The sequence below is a fragment of the Hyla sarda genome, chromosome 2 (assembly GCF_029499605.1).
Source record: "Hyla sarda isolate aHylSar1 chromosome 2, aHylSar1.hap1, whole genome shotgun sequence".
Classification (NCBI taxonomy): Eukaryota; Metazoa; Chordata; class Amphibia; order Anura; family Hylidae; genus Hyla; species Hyla sarda.
In genome coordinates, this window is record NC_079190.1 from 30,252,653 (window position 1) to 30,275,446 (window position 22,794).

The following is a 22,794-nucleotide window of genomic DNA, read 5'->3' on the forward strand; positions in this document are numbered from 1 at the left end:
GCTTCGCTAAGGGGGAGAGTGCCACATTCTTCATTTTCTCTCCTTACTGTATTTGTGTTATAAATGATATTCATAAGGTATAATTGCTATTGTCATAATGGTGTTTATGTTATTTTATTCATAGTTTTATGTTATTTATTAATAAAAGTTATTTATGGATTATTAAATGATGTGGGTATTTTTGTTTGTAATTCCACATTATTAACCCTCTTCCAACCCATGACATACATGTACATGGGGCAGGTGAGCGGACATGACACAGGCCCGTGGGTCGGATCTGCATCATCTGCCGGTAATGATGGACATCGGAAATCTCTCTGATGTCCGTCATTTAACTGGTTAAAATACAATGATATAAATACCATGTTGCAAAACTACAACTCCCAGCATGCCCAGACAGCAAACAGCTGTCTGAGCATGCTGGGAGTTGTAGTTTTGCAACAGCTGGTTGGAAAACACTGGTCTAGTGGTCCCATCTGGGTTGCTAGGGCCTTACTGGTCCTCTGAGTCTTCCCTGGCTCTGTGATTTCTTAGCAATCAAGCACAGATTTCATAGATCAATGCAATAGCATGACAGTGATCTATGTAAGCCATCTAATGATGGTTTATCATAGGCTCGTAGGGGGGCCAAAACATGTGGGGGGGAAAAAAAAAGGGATATTTTTAAAATAATCCCTCCCCAATAAAAATTCAAGTTACCCCCCCCCCCCCCTTTTCGCATAGAAAAAAAAAATGCACATATTTGTTATCACCGTGTGCGTAATTTTTTTGTTACATTACATCCCCCCAAAAAAACTTGTAACATACAGAACTATAGCTCATGGCACAAAAAAACAATCCCTAAGGGTCAATTCACACGGATGGAATTTCTGCCTCAAATTAAAGCACAGTAGTCTTCTATGGGATTCCACACTTCTAAATTTCCGCCCAAATTCCGCACAAGCCAGAAACCACCCAAGGAAGCGGAATTGGTGCAGAAACTCTGACCGTGTGAATAGACCCTAAGGGTGCGTTCACACATGCGTATTTTATGCTGCAGATTTGCTTTAGAAGATTTTGCTGCTTATTGAAGTCAATGGGCAGCAAAATCTGCAGCAAAAATACGCACGTGTAAATTCACACGGTATAATTTCCGCCTTAAATTAAAGCCCATAGTCTTTCTACAGGATTCCGCACCCCCATTCACACTTCTGAATTTCCGCTAGCGGAAATTCAGAAGTGTGAATGGGAGTGCAGAATCCCATAGAAGTCTATGGGCATTAATTTGAGGCGGAATTCCACAAGCGGAAATTCTGCCGTGTAAATAGACCCTCACACAGCTCTGTAGGTGGAAAAATAAACAAGTTATAGGGGTGAGAACATGGTAACGAACAAAGTTTTTTTTTTTTTCTTTTTCAAGTTTTACATTTTTTTTTTTTAAAACCATAAAACGAAATTCAGTGGAAAGTACAACTTGTCACACAGAAAATAAGCCCTAATACAATGTCATTTGAAAAAAAAAAAAAAAAAGTTATGGGTTAGGAGGAAAAACAATGTGAGCCAGAAAAAAATTAAAAACTTGCTGGGTCATGAAGGGGTTAAAGGGGTAATCCGCCGCTCAGTGTTTGGAACAAACTGTTCCGAATGCTGGAGCCGGGAGCTTGTATCGTCATAGCCCCACCCCCTTTGTGATGTCACACCCCGCCACCTCAATGCAAGTCCATGGGAGGGGGCGTGACTGAGTACCCCTTTAAGGCAATGATGTTACATATTCTGGTCCATCTTGGTTAATCCATAAATCCTTTTTAGGATAGGCCACATAAGAACTAGTTTGGTACCAGGAATCAATGCCCAAGTTCTGTCTGCTAAACTGGCCAAATAGGTGACAAGTCAGTTATAAGATTTAGGGGTGACTCCGACTCTATTCCTTGGACTAGGGGTTCATCTTGTTCCCACTCAGATGCCTCCGTAGTTTCAGTCATCTGGCTTGGTCACAGATGATCTTCCTGACGTGACGATAGTTTTCTTCTTTGTTGGATAATACATCTGTGGTTCTAGACTCAACCCAGAACTGGAGGGTCCATAAACTAAAGGTGGCAGTGTTGGGGTCTTTTTAGGCACTACTCTTTTACGATCGACAAGCCTCGAACATTGTGTTCTAACGGAGAATGTTTTTGGGGTCACTTGTATCGCTTTACTGTACGTTGCCCAAGACCTGTCGAAACTTGTCCCAGATTCTCTGACCATAGCGTGTGGTTGCTCCGGATTGGTTGTTATGGGGTAGAAGTCAGGTGGTTGTTCAGGTTTGGTTGTTATGGGGCTGAAGTCGGGTGGTTCTTCAGGTTTGGTTGTTATGGGGTACAAGTTGGGCGGTTGTTCAGGTTTGGTTGTTATGGGGTGCAAGTTGGGTGGTTGCGCAGGTTTGGTTGTTGTAATATGGGGTACAAGTTGGCAACAAGTGGGACATATTTCTCCTGGGTTTACACGTCTGGATGAAGCCCCATCTTCAGCCAGTCTCTTCCTCTTATTTGGAGGAATTGGACCCTCCCCTTCTTCCCTTTTAACGAATATAGTTGGAACAGCAATAGGCGACAGCCTCCGCCTTCCAGTTTTCGGATTAAATATATATGATGATGGGGTGAAGTGCAGAGAGCACAGCCGAAAGGCATTGCTTTTAGAGTCATATATTTTATCGACTAATTCGTCAAGGTTATGAAATTCTTGCCCTGTTGTACACAGCCAGGTCCTGATACGCTCCTTCTCCTTCGGAAACGCATGCAAGACAAAATCCGGTTCACCTTCTCGACACCTGGGCGTACACCCAGTTACTATACACCCAGGCATTTTCTGAGGAAGAGAAATGCGAAATAGAACGGTTAGTTTTAATATTGAGTATAAGAACATTACATCGACCATATACATTTTCATAAACCAACGATATAGAGATATATATATCTATAGAAAAACACTAAGGATGCAGCACTTCAATAAAAAAAAACTGGGCAATGCCGGGTACTCAGCTAGTAGCTAGTGTATGAATGTATATCTATCTATCTATCTAGAGAGTTCATATAAATCCGCAGCACACAGGTCCAATATGGTGAAAAAGAAAAAACTTTATTCCATCATGTGAATGTCATACAGCGATGTTTCTGCTGGCTCTTCCAGCCTTTCTGAGCTTGAGAAAGGCTGGGAGAGCCAGCAGAAACGTCGCTGTATGACATTCACATGATGGAATAAAGTTTTTTCTTTTTCACCATATTGGACCTGTGTGCTGCGGATTTATATGAACTCTCTGTGAATTGGGACCCCTGACCAAGGTCTGGTTCTGCGTGCACTCACGGATATTGAGCTCAAGGGAGTACTGTTTCTCTTTGGATTACTATCAATCTATCTATCTATCTATCTATCTATATCTACCGTTTATACTCGAGTATAAGCCGAGTTTTTCAGCACGATTTTTCGTGCTGAAAACACCCCCCTCGGCTTATACTCGAGTGAACTCTCCACCCGCAGTGGTCTTCAACCTGCGGACCTCCAGAGGTTTCAAAACTACAACTCCCAGCAAGCACGGGCAGCCATTGGCTGTCCGGGCTTGCTGGGAGTTGTAGTTTTGAAACCTCCGGAGGTCCGCAGGTTTAAGACCACTGCGGCCTTCGACATCATCCAGCCCCCTCTCACCCCCCTTTAGTTCTGTACAGTACTCACCTCCACTCGGCGCTGGTCCGGTGCTGCAGGACTGTCCGGAGAGGAGGTGGTCCGGTGGGATAGTGGTTCCGGGCTGCTATCTTCACCGGGGAGGCCTCTTCTAAGCGCTTCGGCCCCGGCCCCAGAATAGTCACGTTGCCTTGACAACGACGCAGAGGTACGTTCATTGCCAACGTCCTTCTGCGTCATTGTCAAGGCAACGCCTCTATTCTGGGCCCGAAGCGCGGAGAAGAGGCGCCCCCAGTGGAGATAGCAGCCCGGAACCACTATCCCACCGGACCAGCGCCGAGCGGAGGCAAGTACTGTACAGAACTAAAGGGGGTGAGAGGGGGCTGGATGATGTCGAAGGCCGCAGTGGTCTTCAACCTGCGGACCTCCGGAGGTTTCAAAACTACAACTCCCAGCAAGCCCGGACAGCCGATGGCAGGGGATAGGAGGAGATCGCAGCTCTGTGACCTCACTCCTATCCTTTAGGCTGATCGGGGCTGTCGCTGAAAACTCCGATTTTCCAGGTGATCGGGTCACCAGAGACCCGATCAGCCCAGAATTGGAGAAAATCGCATGTCTGAATTGACATGCGATTTTCTCCGATCGCCGACATGGGTGATGTACCGGGGTGCCTGCTGAATGATTTCAGCAGGCATCCCGATCCGGTCCCCAACTGACTAGTGGCGGGGACCGGAATTCCCACAGGCGTATCCATATGCCCTGTCATAGTCAAATGTTTTCAGCGACAGCCCCAATCATCCTGAGGGATAGGAGCAAGGTCGCAGTGCTGCGATCTCCTCCTATCCCCTGCCATTTGTCAGAACTGATTCTGACCAATGGCAGCGCAGGACAGTGGGTTGACATGACAACCCCCCGTTCTGCCCACCCCTGGATGTCTGGCAAAACGGGAGGAGAAGATGGAGGCCAGTACCTGAGAAGAAGATGGCGTGGGGACCGCAGATTGTCGCTGGAGACAGGCGCAGGTAGGGAAACAACGGTGGTGGTGGTGGGGGGAGGGGGCTTGGTTGGGAAGTAAGGGGGCAGTAAGCGATATTTACTGCTGCCCTTCCTAGTGGGTGCCAAACTGCAACTCCCAGCATGCCCAAGCTGTTACAGTGGTGCCCAAACGGTAGCCCTCCAGATGTTGCCAAACTACAACTCTCAGCATGCCTAGACTGCCCAGGCATGCTGGGAGTTGTAGTTCTGTAACATCTGTCCCTTCAGATTTTGCAATTTTCATGACATTTTTGATGTAAATTTATTTGGAATATCCATTTTCCTTACAAGCAGAGCTTCAAAGCTTCAAAGTTAGAAAAATGCAAAATTTTCGAAATTTTCATGAAATTTGGGGATTTTTCACCAAAAAAGGATGCATTCAACGACGAAAATTTACCACAAAAATAAAGTAGAATATGTCACGAAAAAACAATCTCAGAATATTCGGTAAAAGCGTTTCAGAGTTATTAATGCGTAAAGCGACAGTTGTCAGAATTGCGAAAAAGGGCTCAGTCCTTAAGGTGAAAAAGGGCTGCGTTCTTTAGGGGTTAATGGTGGTCTCACAATTCTTCTGTGATTGTTGCCCCAATGTTTATTTTTAATGGAGTGTCATCTCGGGTTTCCCAGGTTGCAGTGCGGCCAGAGACATTACATCACTAGTCAGGTGTTAAAAGGGAGCGTGTCTGTGCTTCAATGGGTGGAGCGACCGCTGGGTGGGAGGGAGATCATTCTACAAGTAATTGTATTTTTGCAATTGCTGGAGGCACCCTGGTCAGAAAACACTGGTCTGCTGCATCGAAGGAAGCACAGGTGTGTTTTAATGGGTGGGTGGCTGATGTGTGGGAGGAAGAAAAGTGACCTTAAACTTACAAACAAGGATTCACGAGACTTGTAGTTGGAGGGAGGGAACTCTAACAGGAAATATCCAGTTCACAAAAAGTTAGCCACAGTGTTATGGTAATTTCACAACATAGCTATTTAGCCCTAAGACACGCGCAGATCGTTCCTAAGCATGTATATTACTGTCTGGCAGGTAAGTACTACTGTCACCTTATGGTGGATAGTCCCTTTAAAATTTGTGAAAACATGTGTAGATGTTGACTATACCATTTGACTATAGCCATATTCTAATTTAAAGGGGTTATACTGGAAAAAACATTTTCATATATATAAACTGGCTCCAGAAAGTTTATTACTTCTATTAAAAAAATCTTAATCCTTTCAGTACTTATGAGCTGCTGAAGTTGAGTTGTTCTTTTCTGTCTAAGTGCTCTCTGATGACACCTGTCTCGGGAACCGCCCAGTTTAGAAGCAAATCCCCATAGCAAACCTCTTCTACTCTGTGTAGTTCCCGAGACAAGCAGAGATGTCAGCAGAGAGCACTGTTGCCAAACAGAAAACAACAACAACTCAACTTCAGCAGCTGATAAATATTGAAAGGATTAAGATTTTTTTTATAGAATTTACAAATCTGTTTAACTTTCTGGAGCCAGTTGATATAAAAAAAAAAAAAAAAATGTTTTTCCTGGAATACCCTTTTAACTTTAGATGAGGACTTGCTAAATAAAAGAAAGGCTAATATTGTTTATTATAGGTGACAACAACACTCTTCCATGTACACAGGTTTTGAAACTCTCCCCACCCCCTATACAATGAGTCTATATTTAGTAGGGATCGACCGATTATCAGTTTGGCCGATATTATCACGATTTTGGGCATTACAGTGGTCCCTCAACATACGATGGTAATTTGTTCCAAATGAGCCATCGTTTGTCGAATCCATCGTATGTTGAGGGATTCGTGCAATGTAAAGTATAGGAAGCTGTACTCACCTGTCCCCGCCGCTCGAGATGGTGTCCCCGCCGCTCCCGATGGTGATCCCGGTCCTCCGCTGTCTTCTCCGGTCCTCCGCTGTCTTCTCCGGTCCTCCGCTGTCTTCTCCGGTCCTCCGCTGTCTTCTGCAAGGCCTTACTTCTTTTATTCTATTTCATCATATGTAGGGGCCATCGTAGGTCGGGGGGGGGTCACTGTATCGGCAATTACCCTGCCGATAATCCGATAATGCCCCCACCGCACTGCGACCGCCCCCCCCCGTCGCACCCCCCACCGCGGCGCCCTGGCCCCATTGCCTCCCCCATCCCCGGTTTTATAAATACCTGTTCCCGGGATCAACGCTACTTCTGGCTCCTGCTGCGTCCTGCGTTACGCTGTGCGCAATGACGAGTGATGTGACGTCACCGTCAGTGCACACAGTGACAGCTCAGGAGGACGTCACCGGAGCCAGATGTAGAGTGGACCCCGGGAACAGGGGCGGTCGAGGTGATAGGACTCAGGACCCCCGGACAGGCAGGGGGAGAGAAGCCTATGGCACCGCAAAAGCCGCTGCAGTTCATTAAGTTATCGGCCCTAACCTCCACAGATTATTGGCATCGGCCCTAAAAAACGATATCAGTCGATCCCATATTTAGTATGGAGGAAAGTGGTGTTCACATTCCTAACATTCCTTGACAAGTAAGGATAAAATATAACTCTTGTGGACGGCTCTCTGTGATTATTGTTCCTTTGGGAGCTTGTATTTATTGTAGCACATTTGAAGTGGGGTTTATGTCCCCCATCCATAGGGTTGTGGAATTTGTCCCTCCTTCTGGGAGGCAATTTTAATTCGTTTTAGAGAGCTGTTTGTTTACTCATTGGGTCAATAAAGATTGTTTTTACTATACAGTGGTCCCTCAACATACGATGGTAATCCATTGCAAATGAACCATCGTTTGTTGAAACCATCGTATGTTGAGGGATCCGTGCAATATAAAGTATAGGAAGTTGTACTCACCTGTCCCGGACCCGTCACCGATGCCCTGGTCCACTGCTGCCGCTGGTCCATCGCTGTCGCCGCGTCCCCGTGGTGTCTCCGCCGCTCCGGAACGTCTCTGCTGCCCGGGTATGTCGCTCTCACGTCACCACGTCACTACGCACGCCACTCCTATTGGATGATGGGACAGCGTGCGCAGCGACGTGATGACGACGATGGAGAGCGCCAGTGATGGAGGGGATCCCGAAGAGGACGCTCCGGAGCCCCGAGGACAGGTAGGAGACCATCACCGGAGCCCCGTAAACGGCTATCCGGTGGCAGCTGAAGCAGTCTGCGCTGCCGGATAGCCGTTTATGCGATGGCCCCAACATACAAAAGCATCGTATGTTGATGCTGCCTCTGAGAGACCATCGCATGTTGAAATTATCGTATGTCGGGGCCATCGTAGGTCGGGGGGTCACTGTATTTATATGGTGTGCGCCTATGTATAGTGTTTTCTTTTTCTTATGGTTTTAATAATAAATAAAAAAAATAAGAGTTTAAAAACAACCATTGTGGTCATATTCAAGACTCTTCACATCCAAAATGTCTGGTTTTGCGCCCAAATTTTGGTGCGTAAAAACTCACATCAGAGATTCAAAGTATTTTACATGAGAATTATCCAAGGTTTTCACTACTCACACCAGTTTTGCAAAAGTGGGTGTGGCTATGTAAATTTGATGTTTTACAGGATATTTTCAAAGAGGTGAGAGTCCATTTTATATCAAAAATTTCACACCAGCTTTTTGTTAGTGTAGAAATCATAGAAATGGTTGTAGGTTTTTTCTCTTTTTTTTTTTTTTTTTTAGTTTTTTGGGAAAAGGTTACTCAATTATTGAAAAAAAATTATTATTGGAAAAAAATGTTTTTTTCTTCCATGGTCACCGCACCTGAACTCACATTTTAGCCCTAGAAATGTTTTATTTATACAGTTCTCACTTGTCTGGGCTCTAGTACTCATGGAATACAACATGAGATGCCTCCTCAGAAGATGTAAGATTTGGCACCAAAATCTGAAATTTTTTCACAAAAGTGCAGATTTTGGCACCAAACTTGGCAATTTTGGTGCAAAAAATGCAATATGGTCGCAACAAAAAAAAAAAAAAAATAATTAGCCGCAAAATTAGGCAATGTTTGGCGCTAAAAACCCCCCCAAAAGTGGCATGAAAATTTACTCACATATTTTCAAAGCCCTTTGAAAATGTAAGGACAAAAAAAAAAGTGTCATTAATACCTCTGGAATAGAAATGACAGTAGTTTTTGAATATCTCCCCCCCATGTGTTTATTAGTCAGTATGTTGGGTCACTATTTTTTTTTTTTTTAAAGATGATAATAGGTGATTACATTGATAAAAACATTCAGAGAGGGGTTATTATAAACTATGATTGGTTGTTCTTTGACAAATAGAGATAAAAGTTCCTCAGCAATGTTATCTGCCAGAGATTCGCGTTTCGGCTGCTGACACTATGACCCCATGACTCAGACTTTCTACCCGTGACATTGTGACTAGAACGCCCATCACTAACATACACAAAGCTCGTCTGTCCATGAAGGTAGTTGTCATTCTACAACAGTTGTAGCCATACTACAGGGGTACTCTGGCCCTAAGATATCTTATCCCCTATCCAAAGGATAGGGGTATAAGATGTCTGATTGTGGGGGGTCCCACTGCTGGGCAATGCAGGACCCACCTGTGAGCAATGCAGGAAGTGCTGGAGGCTCCAAGTCTTCTGCCTCCCGACCACGGGGACGGAGTATTGCGATGGCAAGACAACAGTACTGACCACAGAGCTGACCACAGAGCTGACCACAGAGCTGACCACAGAGCTCCATGTCTGCTATAGAAGAGAAATATTTTCCCCTCTTTCTGCACATTGGGTTGACCAAAAGAACTTGCTGTATTTCCAGCATGACATAAAGCATTACAAGGGGGAATTATAAAAACCTGTCCAGAGGAAAAGTTGCTGAGTTGCCCATTTTTAACAAGGTCTCTGCAAAATGAAAGAAGCGATCTGATTGGTTACTATGGGCAACTGCACCACTCTCTCTGCACAGGTTTTGATAAATCTCCCACCCGCGTGTCTCCAACATGACCTAGACGTGCTCTTCCAACATTAGAAGGGTGGTCATAATGTTCTGCCCGATCAGTGAATGAGGGTATATATGTGTGTGTATGTATATGTGTGTGTCTGTGTGTGTGTATATATATATATATATATATATATATATATATATATATAGAAGATAGCGCGAGTGGCACGGCACTGCTCTCACTGATGGACTCGATGTGGTATAGGTGGATGGATGTGAATGAGGGTGGTGGTGCTCTGGTCAAGGCTGAGACACAGATGATATAATAGAATGAAGACAAAAGATCAGACCGGCAGACTCACCACGATTCTCTTCTTCTTTATTTGCGTCAGCAATGCATAGACAAATACTCACAAACTTGGGGGGTCAGGACGTGCAGTGGGGGGACAAACTGGCAACAGACTCCGTTTCGCACGGACCTCCGTGCTTCCTCCGGCCATTATATGCGTGTATGTATATATGTATATATATATATATATATATATATATATATATATATATATATATATATATATGTGTATATATATATATATATATATATATATATATATATATATTTATTCAGCCATATGCAAAAGTTGACCAAACTACAGAGTGTTTGGCCGGTCTACTGTGCGCCTAATTTATCAAAAGGCGCACGGCTCTTGATAAATTCTGTGCACAGACTTCGAGATCTATGCTTTAGACTGTATTTAACCCCTTAAGGATGAGCGCCGTAAATGTACTTAGCGCACAGCGCCATACATTTACGGCACAGCGTTCCTGGATCACCGCGTCTCTAGACACGGTGATTGGAACGGGATGACTACTAATATCTATAAGCAGCCATCCCGGCATATCGCCCAGGGGGGTCCCGAGACCCCCCCCCATGTCGGCGATCGTGGCAAATCATCAGTCAATTCAGACCAGCGATTTGCGCTATTCTGGGCCAAATCGGGTCTCTAGTGACCCGGAAAAAAAGGGAGAAGGGTCTGAGACAGCCCCATTCACCCATACCCAGCAGGAGTGAGGTGGCACGGGTGCCGCCTCACGATCACGTGATTGATCGGTCGTTCCGACCGATCAATCACGGACCTGCTGGGCGGTGATCGGGACGGCGATCTGCGCCAGCGGGGGTCCCCTCAGGATTGGAGGCGGCGACAGGAGCAGCAGGATCGGTCATACAATAGGAGGCGAGTCCTGTTCACTTCCTGCTGTTGCTTAGCAACAACTCGCAGCATGCACAGCCACAGAGCATGCTGGGAGTTGTAGTTTTGCAACAGCTGGAGTTCCAACTACAACTCCCAGCATGCCCTTTGGTAGTCTGTGCATGCTGGGGGGTGTAGTTTTGCAACAGCTGTAGGCACATTTTGTCTATGAAAAAGTATGCATTCAGCTGTTGCATAACTACAACTCCCAGCAGGCACAGACTACCAAAGAGCATACTGGGAGTTTTAGCAGTGTGCCTCCAGCTGTTGCAAAACAACAACTCTCAGCATGCCCTTAGACTGTCAATGCATGCTGATTGTTGCAGTTTTGCAACAGCTGGAGACACATTTATTGTGAAACCGAGTTTGTTACCTAACTCAGTGTTTCACAACCAGTGTACCTCCAGCTGTTGCAAAAATACAACCCCCAGCATGCACTGAGAGACTGTACATGCTGGGAGTTGCAGCTTTGCAACAGCTGGAGGCACACTGGTTGCAAAACACTGAGTTAAGTAACAAACGCTCAGTGTTTCGCAACCAATGTGCCTCCAGCTGTTGCATAACTACAACTCCCAGCATGTATGGTCTGTCAGTGCATGCTGGGAGTTGTAGTTTTGCAATAGCTGGAGGTTTGCCCCCCCATGTGAATGTAGGCAGGTTTACAGCAAGTTTTCTGCTGCAAGTTTGAGATGCGGCAAATTTTCCGCCGCAGCTCAAACTCACTGTAAACCCAACCGTGTGAATGTACCCTAAAAACACTACACTACCACAAAATAAAAAGTAAAACACTACATATACACATACCCCTACACAGTCGTCGCTCCCCCCCAATAAAATAAAAAAAACGCCATGTACGGCACTGTTTCCAAAACAGAGCCTCCAGCTGTTAAAAAAACAACTCCCAGTATTGCCGGACAGCCACTGACTGTCCAGGCATGCTGGGAGTTTTGCAACAGCTGGAGACACCCTGTTTGGGAAACACTGCCGTGGGGTATTTTTGTGGCGGATTCAAATCCCCAATTTAGTCCTCAAATGCGCATGGCGCTCCCTCACTTTGGAGCCCTGTCGTATTTCAAGGAAACTGTTTAGGCCCACATATGGGGTATCTCCGTACTCGGGAAAAAATTGTGTTACAAGTTTTGGGGGACTTTTTCTCCTTTTACCCCTAATGAAAAGGAAAAGTTGGGGTCCACACCAGCCTTTTAGTATAAAAAAAAATTATTTTTACACTAACATGCTGGTGTTGCCCCATACTTTTAATTTTCACAAGCGGTAAAAGAAAAAGAAAAAAAAAGACCCCCAAAATTGGTAACGCAATTTCTCCTGAATACGGAAATACCCCATATGTGGGCGTAAAATGCTCTGCGGATGCACAAAAAGGCTCAGCAGTGAGAGTGCACTATGTACATTTGAGGTTTAAATTGGTGATTTGCACAGGGGTGGCTGATTTTACAGCGGTTCTGACAAAGGCAAAACAATAAATACCCACATGTGACCCCATTTTAGAAACTACACCCCTCACGGAATGTAACAAGGGGTATAGTGCGCCTTAACACCCCACAGGTGTCTGACGAATTTTCGATAAAGTTGGATGTGAAAATGAAAAAAAAAAAAAAATTGTTTTCACTAAAATGCTGGTGTTACCCTACATTTTTCATTTTCACAAGGGAGAATAGGAAAAAAAAGCCCCCCAAAATTTGTAACCCCATTTCTTCTGAGTAAGAAGCCCCCCACGTGACCCCATTTTGGAAACTACACCCCTCACGTAATGTAATAAGGGGTACAGTGAGCATTTACTCATTAATTTTTCATTTGCACAGCCCACTGTTCCAAAGGTCTGTCAAACGCCAGTGGGGTGTAAATGTTCACTGCACCCCTTATTAAATTCTGTGAGGGGTGTAGTTCCCAATATGAGTTCACATGTGGGGAGGGTCCACTGTTCTGGCACTACGGGGGGCTTTGTAAACACACATGGCCCCCGACTTCTATTCCAACCAAATTCTCTCACCAAACGCTCAATGGCGCTCCTTCTCTTCTGAGCATTGTAGTGTGCCTGCAGAGCATTTTACATCCACATAGGGGGTATTTCCATACTCAGAAGAAATGGGGTTACAAATTTTGGGAGGCTTTTTGTCCAATTACCACTTATGAAAATGAAAAATTTGGGGTAACATCAGCATTTTAGTGAAAAAAAAATCTAATTTCATTTTCCTGTCCAACTTTAGCGGAAATTTGTCAAACACGTGTAGGGTGTTAAGGCTCATTGTACCCCTTGTTACGTTCCTTGAGGGGTGTAGTTTCCAAAATAGTATGCCATGTGGTTTTTTTTGCTGTTCTGGCACCAAAGGGGCTTCCTAAATGTAACATGCCCCCAAAAAACATTTCAGCAAAATTTGCTTTCCAAAAGCCAAATGTGACTTCTCTTCTGAGCATTGTAGTTCACCAGCAGAGCACTTGACGTCCACACATGGGGTATTTCCATACTCAGAAGGGATGGGGTTACAAATTTTGGGTGGCATTTTCTCCTATAACCCCTTGCAAAAATGTAAAATTTGGGGGAAAACCAGCATTTTTGTGAAAAATAAAATTTTTATTTACACATCCGACTTTAATGAAAAGTCGTCAAACACCTGTGGGGTGCTAAGGCTCACTGGACCCCTTGTTACGTGCCTTGAGGGGTGTAGTTTCCAAAATAGTATGCCATGTTGGAGTTTTTTTTTTGCTGTTCTGGCACCATAGGAAATTCCTAAATGTGACATGCCCCCCAAAAACCATTTCAGAAAAACTCACTCTCCAAAATCCCATTGTCGCTCCTTCCCTTCTGAGCCCTCTACTGCACCCGCCGAACACTTGACATCCACATATGAGGTATTTCCTTACTCGAGAGAAATTGGGTTACAAATTTTGGTGGGCTTTTTCTCCTTTTACCCCTTGTAAAATTAAAAAAATTGGGTCTACAAGAACATGCGAGTGTAAAAAAAGAAGATTTTGAATTTTCTCCTTCATTTTGCTGCTATTCCTGTGAAACACCTAAAGGGTTAACACACTTACTGAATGTCATTTTGGATACTTTGGGGGGGGGGGCAGTTTTTATAATGGGGTAATTTATGGGGTATTTCTAATATGAATGCCTTTCAAATCCACTTCAAAACTCAACTGGTCCCTGAATAATTCTGATTTTGAAAATTTTGTGAAAAATTGCTGCTGAACTTTGAAGCCCTCTGATGTCTTCCAAAAGTAAAAACCTGTCAACTTTATGATGCAAACATAAAGTAGAAATATTGTTTATGTGAATCAATATATAATTAATTTGGAATATCCATTTTCCTTATAAGCAGAGAGTTTCAAAGTTAGAAAAATGCAACATTTTCAAAATTTTCATGAAATTTGGGGATTTTTCCCCAAGAAAGGATGCAAGTAACAACAAAAATTTACTGTGTTAAAGTAGAATATGCCACGAAAAAACAATCTCGGAATCAGAATAATCGGTAAAAGCGTTCCCGAGTTATTAATGCATAAAGTGATAGTGGTCAGAATTGCAAAAAAGGGCTGCGTCCTTAAGGTGAAAAGGGGCTCAGTCCTTAAGGGGTTAAACCTGCTCCAGCATGGTCTGACATTTCGGCGTACTTTCAGCCGATGCGACTTGTCGCTGAAAAGTCGCTTTTGATAAATTCAGCACCAATGTATTTTTGGTGTCTAAAATAGACTAGAATGCATCATGTTCTAAAAATCCTCTAAAGCAAAAGTCGCAGAAAAGTCGCACAGATTTAGACTGAGACTTTCTGTGCGACAATTTTAGACAGGAAAAAACAGTCTAAATCCTTTGATAAATCTCCCCCCAATACATCTATAGGACCATAGACGGCTCCCCACCCCCTTCTCATCTTTATCTATGTAGCTGGACAATTTATAGCATAACAGTGTAAATTCTCCACATTTGTTGTTTTAACCCCTATATATCTGTCAGATGTAACCTGTGTTTTCTTATGTGCTCAGAAATGCTTTTGACTTAAAGGAGTAGTCCAGTGTTGAAAAACGTATCCCCTATCCTAAAGATAGAGGATAAGTTTCAGATATCAGGGGTCCGACCGCTGGGGCCCCCCACAATACATCGCTGAAAGCATCTCTCCAAAATAGTGTTAGGCCCTATTCACACAGCAGAATTTCCTCAAATGAAAGCCCAATACACTTCTATAGGAGTCCAAACTTCCATTCACACTTCTGCAGAATTTCCGTTTGGATTCCACACAAAATCCTCATAAGAGGAATTGGGGCGGATGAGTGGAAATTCTGCCGTGTGAATAGGGCTTTAGTCCAATAAAAAAGTATTATAAGATTCTACATCTGCGTCACTAGACTAATAGGACTACTCCAAACTACTATATAGAGCAGTGTTTCCTAACCAGGGTGCCTCCAGCTGTGGCCCTGACAGCATGCTGGGAGTTGTAGTTTGGCCACAGCTGGAGGCACACTGGTTAGGTTAGGGAGAGAGAGATTCCCAACAACTCAGTTGGGCTAATCTGGACCATCGCGGTAAAATCGTGATGTCCCGATCAGCTAGAACGCAACAGGAGGGTGCCTTACCTGCCTCCTGCACGTCCTATCAGCGGTTTAATTGCTCTAAGCCTGAAATCCAGGCTTAAAGGGTACCTCTCATCAAATAAACGTTTGATATATTTTAGATTAATGAATGTTGAATAACTTTCCAATAGCATGTTAATGAAAAATATGCTTCTTTCTATTGTATTTTTCCCGATCAGTCCTGTCAGCAAGCATTTCTGACTCATGCTGGAGTCCTAAACACTCAGAGCTGCCAGCCTGCTTTGTTCACAGGCAAACAGGCTGTGAACAAAGCAGGCTGGCAGCTCTGAGTGTTCTCCTTTGTGAACAAAGCAGACTGGCAGCTCGTAGTGTTTAGGACTCCAGCATGAGTCTGAAATGCTTGCTGCCGGGACTGGTAGGGAGACCCCTAGTGGTCATTTCTTCAAAGTGGAAAATTAAATACAAAGAAGCATATTTTTTAATAACATGCAATAGTAAAGTTATTCTGCATACATTAATCTATAATATATCAAAAGTTTTTTTGATGAGAGGTACCCTTTATCAATCAACCGCCGATAACACTGATCCTTGCCGTTGCAATCCAAAGGCAGTGATCAGTGTATTGAATAAATGTACTGCATGTTATGGCCCCCTATGGGAGATATAACATTGCAAAAAAAAAAAAGTGGAAAAAAAAAAGTTAAAGATCATTTAAACCCTTCCCTAATAAAAGTTTGAATCACCCCCCTTTTCCCAATAAAAAAAACAAACAAAAAAAAAAAAACAGTGTAAATAAAAATAAACATATGTGGTATCGTCGCGTGCGTAAATGTCCAAACTATAAAAATCATAAATAATAAAAAAATAATTAAACTGCACGGTCAATGGCGTACGTGCAAAAAAAATTCCAAAATCCTAAATAGCATATTTTTGGTCACTTTTTATACCATAAAAAGCGATCAAAAAGTCTGATCAAAAAAATGGTACCGATAAAAACTTCAGATCACGGCGCAAAAAATGAGTCCTCATACCGCCCCCTACATTGAAAAATAAAAAAGTTATAGGGGGTCAAAATAGGACAATTTTAAACATATTTCCTGCATGTTATGATTTTTTTCAGAAGACAAAATCAAACCTATATAAGTAAAGTGTCATTTTAACCGTATGGACCTACAGAATAAAGATAAGGTGTCATTTTTACCGAAAAATTTACTGCGCAAAAACAAAAAGCCCCCAAAATGTACAAAATGGCGTTTTTTCTTCCATTTTGTCGCACAATGATTTTTTTTCCGTTTTGGGGTAAAATGACTGATGTCATTACAAAGTAAAATTGGTGGTGCAAAAAAAAAAAATAAGACATTGCATGGATTTTTAGGTGCAAAAATTGAAGTATTTTTAGGTGATGAGGAAAAAAAATATCGAAAATGCAAAAACTGGAAAACCCTCCGTCCTTAAGGGGGTTAAGGCTCCTTTCACACTCCTTTCCGTTTGAAAGATCCGTTAACAAAACCATTAAAAAACGGCCCATTATAGTCTATGGGATTTTTACATTACCCGTTTTAACCCGTCGTAGCCCGTGATTAATAACGGAAGTTATTTTGTGACGGGAGAAGGTAACGGAAGAAATAGTGCGTGCGCTATTTCTTCCGTCACAAAATAACATCCGTTAATAACGGGATACGACGGGTTAAAAAAACCGGTTATGTAAAAATCCTATAGACTAAAATGGGGTTTTGTAACGGCGTTTTTTAATGGTCTTGTTAACGGATCTTTAAAACATGGATAATTCTATAGTGTGAAAGCAGCCTAAGCGATAAAGTATATGTCAGTGTCTCCCAACCAGGGTGCCTCCAGCTGTTGCAAAACTACAACTCCCAGCATGCCCGGACAGCCAACGGCTGTCCGGGCTTGCTGGGAGTTGTAGTTTTGCAACAGCTGGAGGCACTCTGGTAGGGAGACACTGGTATATGTACTTGCATAGTGCTATTAAAAGTTTGTATAGGAAAAGCTTGATTGCATAACTCCACATACAATTCCAATAATGACATAATAAAAAATATAAATCTATAGAAGCTGCATCTATACATTATAAACAATTGTATCACATAAAGGGAAGAGGGAGACTTACCCGCTCTGCTAAACAAGCATGGCTCCGTAGGCTCGAGGAACACTCTACTGCGCATGTGCGAGAAAGCTGACTGACCTCTGACCGGAGGTCGCATGACCGGCTTGTGGTCACATGACCCGCTTCCATGGGAACCAAAAGGAAATCAGGAAGTGTGGCAGACGATCCCCGCTGGCTGAAGCTATTAAGTGCATGGTGTAGGCTGAATGCACTGCTTGTTGCCATAGTGAGATCAAGCATATAAAGCCATGATTTTTAGTGTGTGTATGTATATGTATATATATATATATATATATATATATATATATATATATATATATATACACATATATACATACACACACACAAACCATACCTTCATAGTAACAGAAATGATGTAGTAATAGTATAATACATTTAAAAAGAAAAAGTAACACTAATAAACAATAAAAAAAAAAAACATAAATATATAAAAATAAATAAATAAAAGTATAAAGAAATCCAAACTATATACAACACTATGAATAAATACATTAATATAAGGGGGGGGGGATCAGGATTTGCTTAGGTGGTTAGGTATAAACTGTGTATCAATTAAAGTAACACTAATATACAATTAAAAAAATTATAATTATATATATATATATATATGTATATAAATAAATACAAGTATAAAGAAATCCAAACTATAAACAACACTATGAATAAAGTAATATATAGGGGACAAGGATTTGCTTAGGTGGTTAGGGATAAACTGTGTATCAATGAACAAAGTAACACTAATATACAATAAAAAAAAAAATATATATATATATATATATATATATATATATATATATATAAATAAAAGTATAAAGAAATCCAAACTATAAACAACACTATGAATAAAGTAATATATAGGGGACCAGGATTTGCTTAGGTGGTTAGGGATAAACTGTGTATCAATTAACAAAGTAACACTAATAAACAATAGACAAAAGAAACAAACAAACAAAAATATATATAAAAATAAATAAAAGTATAAAGAAATCCAAACTATATAGAACAATATGAATAAATAAATTAACATAGGGGGATGAGAATTTGTCTTAGGTGGTTAGTAGAGATGAGCGAACTTACAGTAAATTCAATTCGTCACGAACTTCTCAGCTCGGCAGTTGATGACTTATCCTGCATAAATTAGTTCAGCTTTCTGGTGCTCCCGTGGGCTGGAAAAGGTGGATACAGTCCTAGGAAAGAGTCCTAGGAAGGAGCACCGGAAAGCTGAACTAATTTATGCAGGAAAAGTCATCAACTGCCGAGCTGAGAAGTTCGTGACGAATCGAGTTTAACGTAAGTTCGCTCATCTCTAGTGGATACAGTCCTAGGAGACTCTTTCCTAGGACTATATCCACCTTTTCCAGCCCACCGGAGCAACGGAAAGCTGAACTAATTTATGCAGGAAAAGTCAGCAACCGCCGAGCTGAGAAGTTCGTGACGAATCAAATTTACTGTAAGTTCGCTCATCTCTAGTGGTTAGGTATAAACTGTGTATCAATTAACAAAGTAACACTAATATACAATAAAAAAAAAAATTTTTTTTAATAAAAATAAATAAAAGTATGAAGAAATCCAAACTATATACAACACTATGAATAAATTAATATATGGGGGGGGGGGGCAGGATTTGCTTAGGTGGTTAGGGATAAACTGTGTATCAATATGGGCCAAACTATTATACCATGCAGCAGTATTTCCCAACCAGGCTGTCTCGAGCTGTTGCAAAACTATAACTCACATCAAGCTGGGAGTTGTACTTTTGCAACAGCTGGAGGCACTCTGGTTGGGAAACACTGCTGTATGGTATACAGCCCTCCCTCATTTCCAACAGAATTGTACACCCCAGACCCAACGGCCAATGTTGGTGATTTTGTAAACTAAGGCGGCGACCATAAACTGTAAAAGGGGACTCCTTGGCTTGTAGAACCGCAATTTCAGACCCATCCTATACGAGAAAGGGTGGCAGTACCATCAATGGGGAACTAAAACACTGAGTCACCCCTAAGCTCCCATATGTAATAATCTACCCCTACAGCCAATATGAAAGCATGCTCTTTTTCCAGCAGCGTTCACCCCCATTTTGGTCACCCACCAAAATAGTTGCTAAATGTCCCTATAAAATTGCTAAATGTCCCTATATGTGCACCAAATCAAGCAGTCCAATATCACAACACATACCTGTTGCCCCTCATAAACACAAGATAAATATAAAAATAATAGCTACATAATTAGAAAGAGTAAAGAAAAATAAAAAAATAATATAGATCATGAGGGAGATTCATCAAGGGATTTAGAGTTTTTCTTTTTTCTTACAAAAGTAGTATGTGCACCTAAGACATTTTTTGTGCGACTTTTGTGGGTAAGCATATAGTACCAATCAGCCCTAAGTCATTTTCAGTTTTCACTGTGCATTGGTCGGGAATTTATAAAGTGTGAAAGTTGCATGTAGGCAAAAAAATAAAGTCGCAAACCCCCTTAACCTCTTGGGGACGCAGGGCGCATGCATACACCCTGCATCCCCGATCCTTAACCTCTTCAGAACGCAGGGCGTATGCATCCTGCGTCCTTAAGGACGTATGGGTACGCCCGTGGGAATTCCGGTCCCCGACGCTAGCCGGTCGGGGACCGGACCGGGATGACTGCTGATATCTATCAGCAGGCAACCGTGCATATGGTAAATCAGGGGGGATCGGGCGTGTCCAAGAAACCCCCAGTCCCCCTGAAGGGATAGGAGTTAGGTGGCAGGGGTGCCACTCCTCCTATTGGTCGTCAAGAAGCGACGACCAATAGCAGATCGGGGGTTAAAGTTCGGTTCCCCCATCCTGCCCACCGACGGAAATCTGTATGGTAAACTGTAGCGTGGCCGGCGGCGGTGGAGGTCCCTTACCTGACCGGTGGCGGCGATGACGTGCGGCTCCCTGGTGAAGACAACGGAAGCCGGTGAGTAGTTGCCAGTGGTCTCTAAACAGTAGCCCTCCAGATGTTGCAAAACTATACCTCCCAGCAAGCCCAGACAGCCATTTGGGCATGTAGGGATTGGTAGTTTTGCAAGATTTAGAGGGCTACAGTTTGGAGATCACTGTGCAGTGGTCTCTAAACTATGGCCCTCCAGATCTTGCAAAACTACAACTCCCAGCATGCCCACACAGCAGTTTGCTGTCTGGGCATGCAGGGATTTGTAGTTTTGCAACATCTGGAGGGCCACAGTTTGGAGATCACTGTGCAGTGGTCTCTAAACTATAGCCCACCAGATGTTGCAAAACTGCAAATCCCAGCATGCCCAAACAGCAAACAGCTGTCTCGGCATGCTGGGAGTTGTAGTTGCATACCTCCAGCTGTTGCATAACTACATCTTCCAGCATGCCCTTCAGCAAACAGTACATGCTGGGAGTTGTAGTTTTGCAACAGCTGGAGGAACCCTGGTTGGAAAATACTGAGTTAGGTAACAGAACCTAACTGAAGGTTTTCCAAACATTGTGCCTCCAGCTGTTGTAAAAGTAGTTTTGCAACAGCTGGAGGTTTGCCCCCCCCCCCCCCCCATGTGAATGTACAGGGTACATTCATACGGGCAGGTTTACAGTAAGTTTCCTGCTTCAAGTTAGAGCTGCGGAAAATTTTCTGCAGGGACGCAAACTCCAAGCGGGAAACTCACAGTAAACCTGTCAGTGCGAATGTACCCTAAAAACACTACACTACACTAACACATAATAAAGGGTAAAACACAACATATACACCCCCTTACACTGTCCCCCCCCCCCCCCTCAATAAAAAACATATCGTACGGCAGTGTTTCCAAAACGGAGCATCCAGCTGTTGCAAAACAACAACTCCTAGCATTTCTGGACAGCCACTGACTGTCCAGGCATGCTGGAAGTTTAGCAACAGCTGTAGGCACCCTGTTTGGGAATCACTGGCGTAGAACTCCCCTATGTCCACCCCTATGCAATCCCTAATTTAGTCCTCAAATGCGCATGGCTCTCTCTCACTTTGGAGCCCTGTCGTATTTCAAGGAAACAGTTTAGGGCCACATATGGGGTATTTCCGTACTCGGTAGAAATTGAGTTACAAATTTTGGGGGTCTTTTTCTCCTTTTACCCCTTATGAAAAGGAAAAGTCGGGGTCTACATCAGCCGGTTAGTGTAAAAATAAATAACATTTTTTACACTAACATGCTGGTGTTGCCCCATACTTTTTGTTTTTACAAGCGGTAAAAGCAAAAAAAGACCAAAATTTGTAACGCAATTTCTCCTGAGTACGGAAATACCCCATGTGTGGATGTAAAATGCTCTGCGGGCACACTACAAGGCTCAGGAGTGAGAGCGCACTATGTACATTTGAGGCCTAAATTGGTGATTTGCACAGGGGTGGCTGATTTTACAGCGGTTCAGACATAAACAAAAAAAATACCCACATGTGACCCCATTTTCTAAACTCGACCCCTCATGGAATGTAACAAGGGGTATAGTGAGCCTGAATACCCCACTTTGTTTGACGAATTTTCGTAAAAGTTGGATGGGAAAATGAAAAAAAAAATATTTTTTACTAAAATGCTGGTGTTACCTTAACCCCTTAAGGACTGAGCCCTTTTTCACCTTAAGGACTCGGCCATTTTTTGCAAATCTGACCACTGTCACTTTAAACATTAATAACTCTGGAATGCTTTTAGTTATCATTCTGATTCTGAGATTGTTTTTTCGTGACATATTCTACTTTAACGTAGTGGTAAAAATTTTTGGTAACTTGCATCCTTTCTTGGTGAAAAATCCCAAAATTTGATGAAAAATTTGAAAATTTTGCATTTTTCTAACTTTGAAGCTCTCTGCTTGTAAGGAAAATGGATATTCCAAATAATTTTTTTTTTATTCACATATACAATATGTCTACTTTATGTTTGCATCATAAAATTGATGAGTTTTTACTTTTGGAAGACACCAGAGGGCTTCAAAGTTCCGCAGCAATTTTCCCATTTTTCACAAAATTTTGAAACTCGCTTTTTTTCAGGGACCAGTTCAGGTTTGAAGTGGATTTGAAGGGTCTTCATATTAGAAATACCCCATAAATGACCCCATTATAAAAACTGCACCCCCAAAGTATTCAAAATGACATTCAGTAAGCGTTTTAACCCTTTACGGGTTTCACAGGAATAGCAGCAAAGTGAAGGAGAAAATTCACAATCTTCATTTTTTACACTCGCATGTTCTTGTAGACCCAATTTTTGAATTTTTGCAAGGGGTAAAAAGGAGAAAATTTTTACTTGTATTTGAAACCCAATTTCTCTCGAGTAAGCACATACCTCATATGTCTATGTAAA

General features: G+C 42.6%; 1 protein-coding gene across 1 annotated transcript; it reads right to left on the bottom strand.

The window, feature by feature from the left end:
* Positions 1-701: 701 nt before the first annotated feature.
* On the bottom strand, positions 702-17,618 carry LOC130358335 (uncharacterized). Its single transcript, XM_056561471.1, has 2 exons — positions 17,469-17,618; positions 702-2,826 (listed from the first exon to the last, which is right to left on the bottom strand). Exons 1-2 carry the CDS (start codon positions 17,592-17,594, stop codon positions 1,954-1,956), a joined length of 999 nt encoding a protein of 332 aa, XP_056417446.1. The 5' UTR covers positions 17,595-17,618; the 3' UTR covers positions 702-1,953.
* Between the last annotated feature and the right edge of the window lie 5,176 nt (positions 17,619-22,794).

Coding starts and splice junctions, on each gene's coding strand:
- LOC130358335 (XM_056561471.1), bottom strand. CDS start 17,594: ATGGAAGCGGGTCATGTGACCACAAGCCGGTCATGCGACCTCCGGTCA. Junction 2,827..17,468: donor ATGCTTGTTTAGCAGAGCGG/GTAAGTCTCCCT, acceptor TCTCTTCCTCAG/AAAATGCCTGGGTGTATAGT.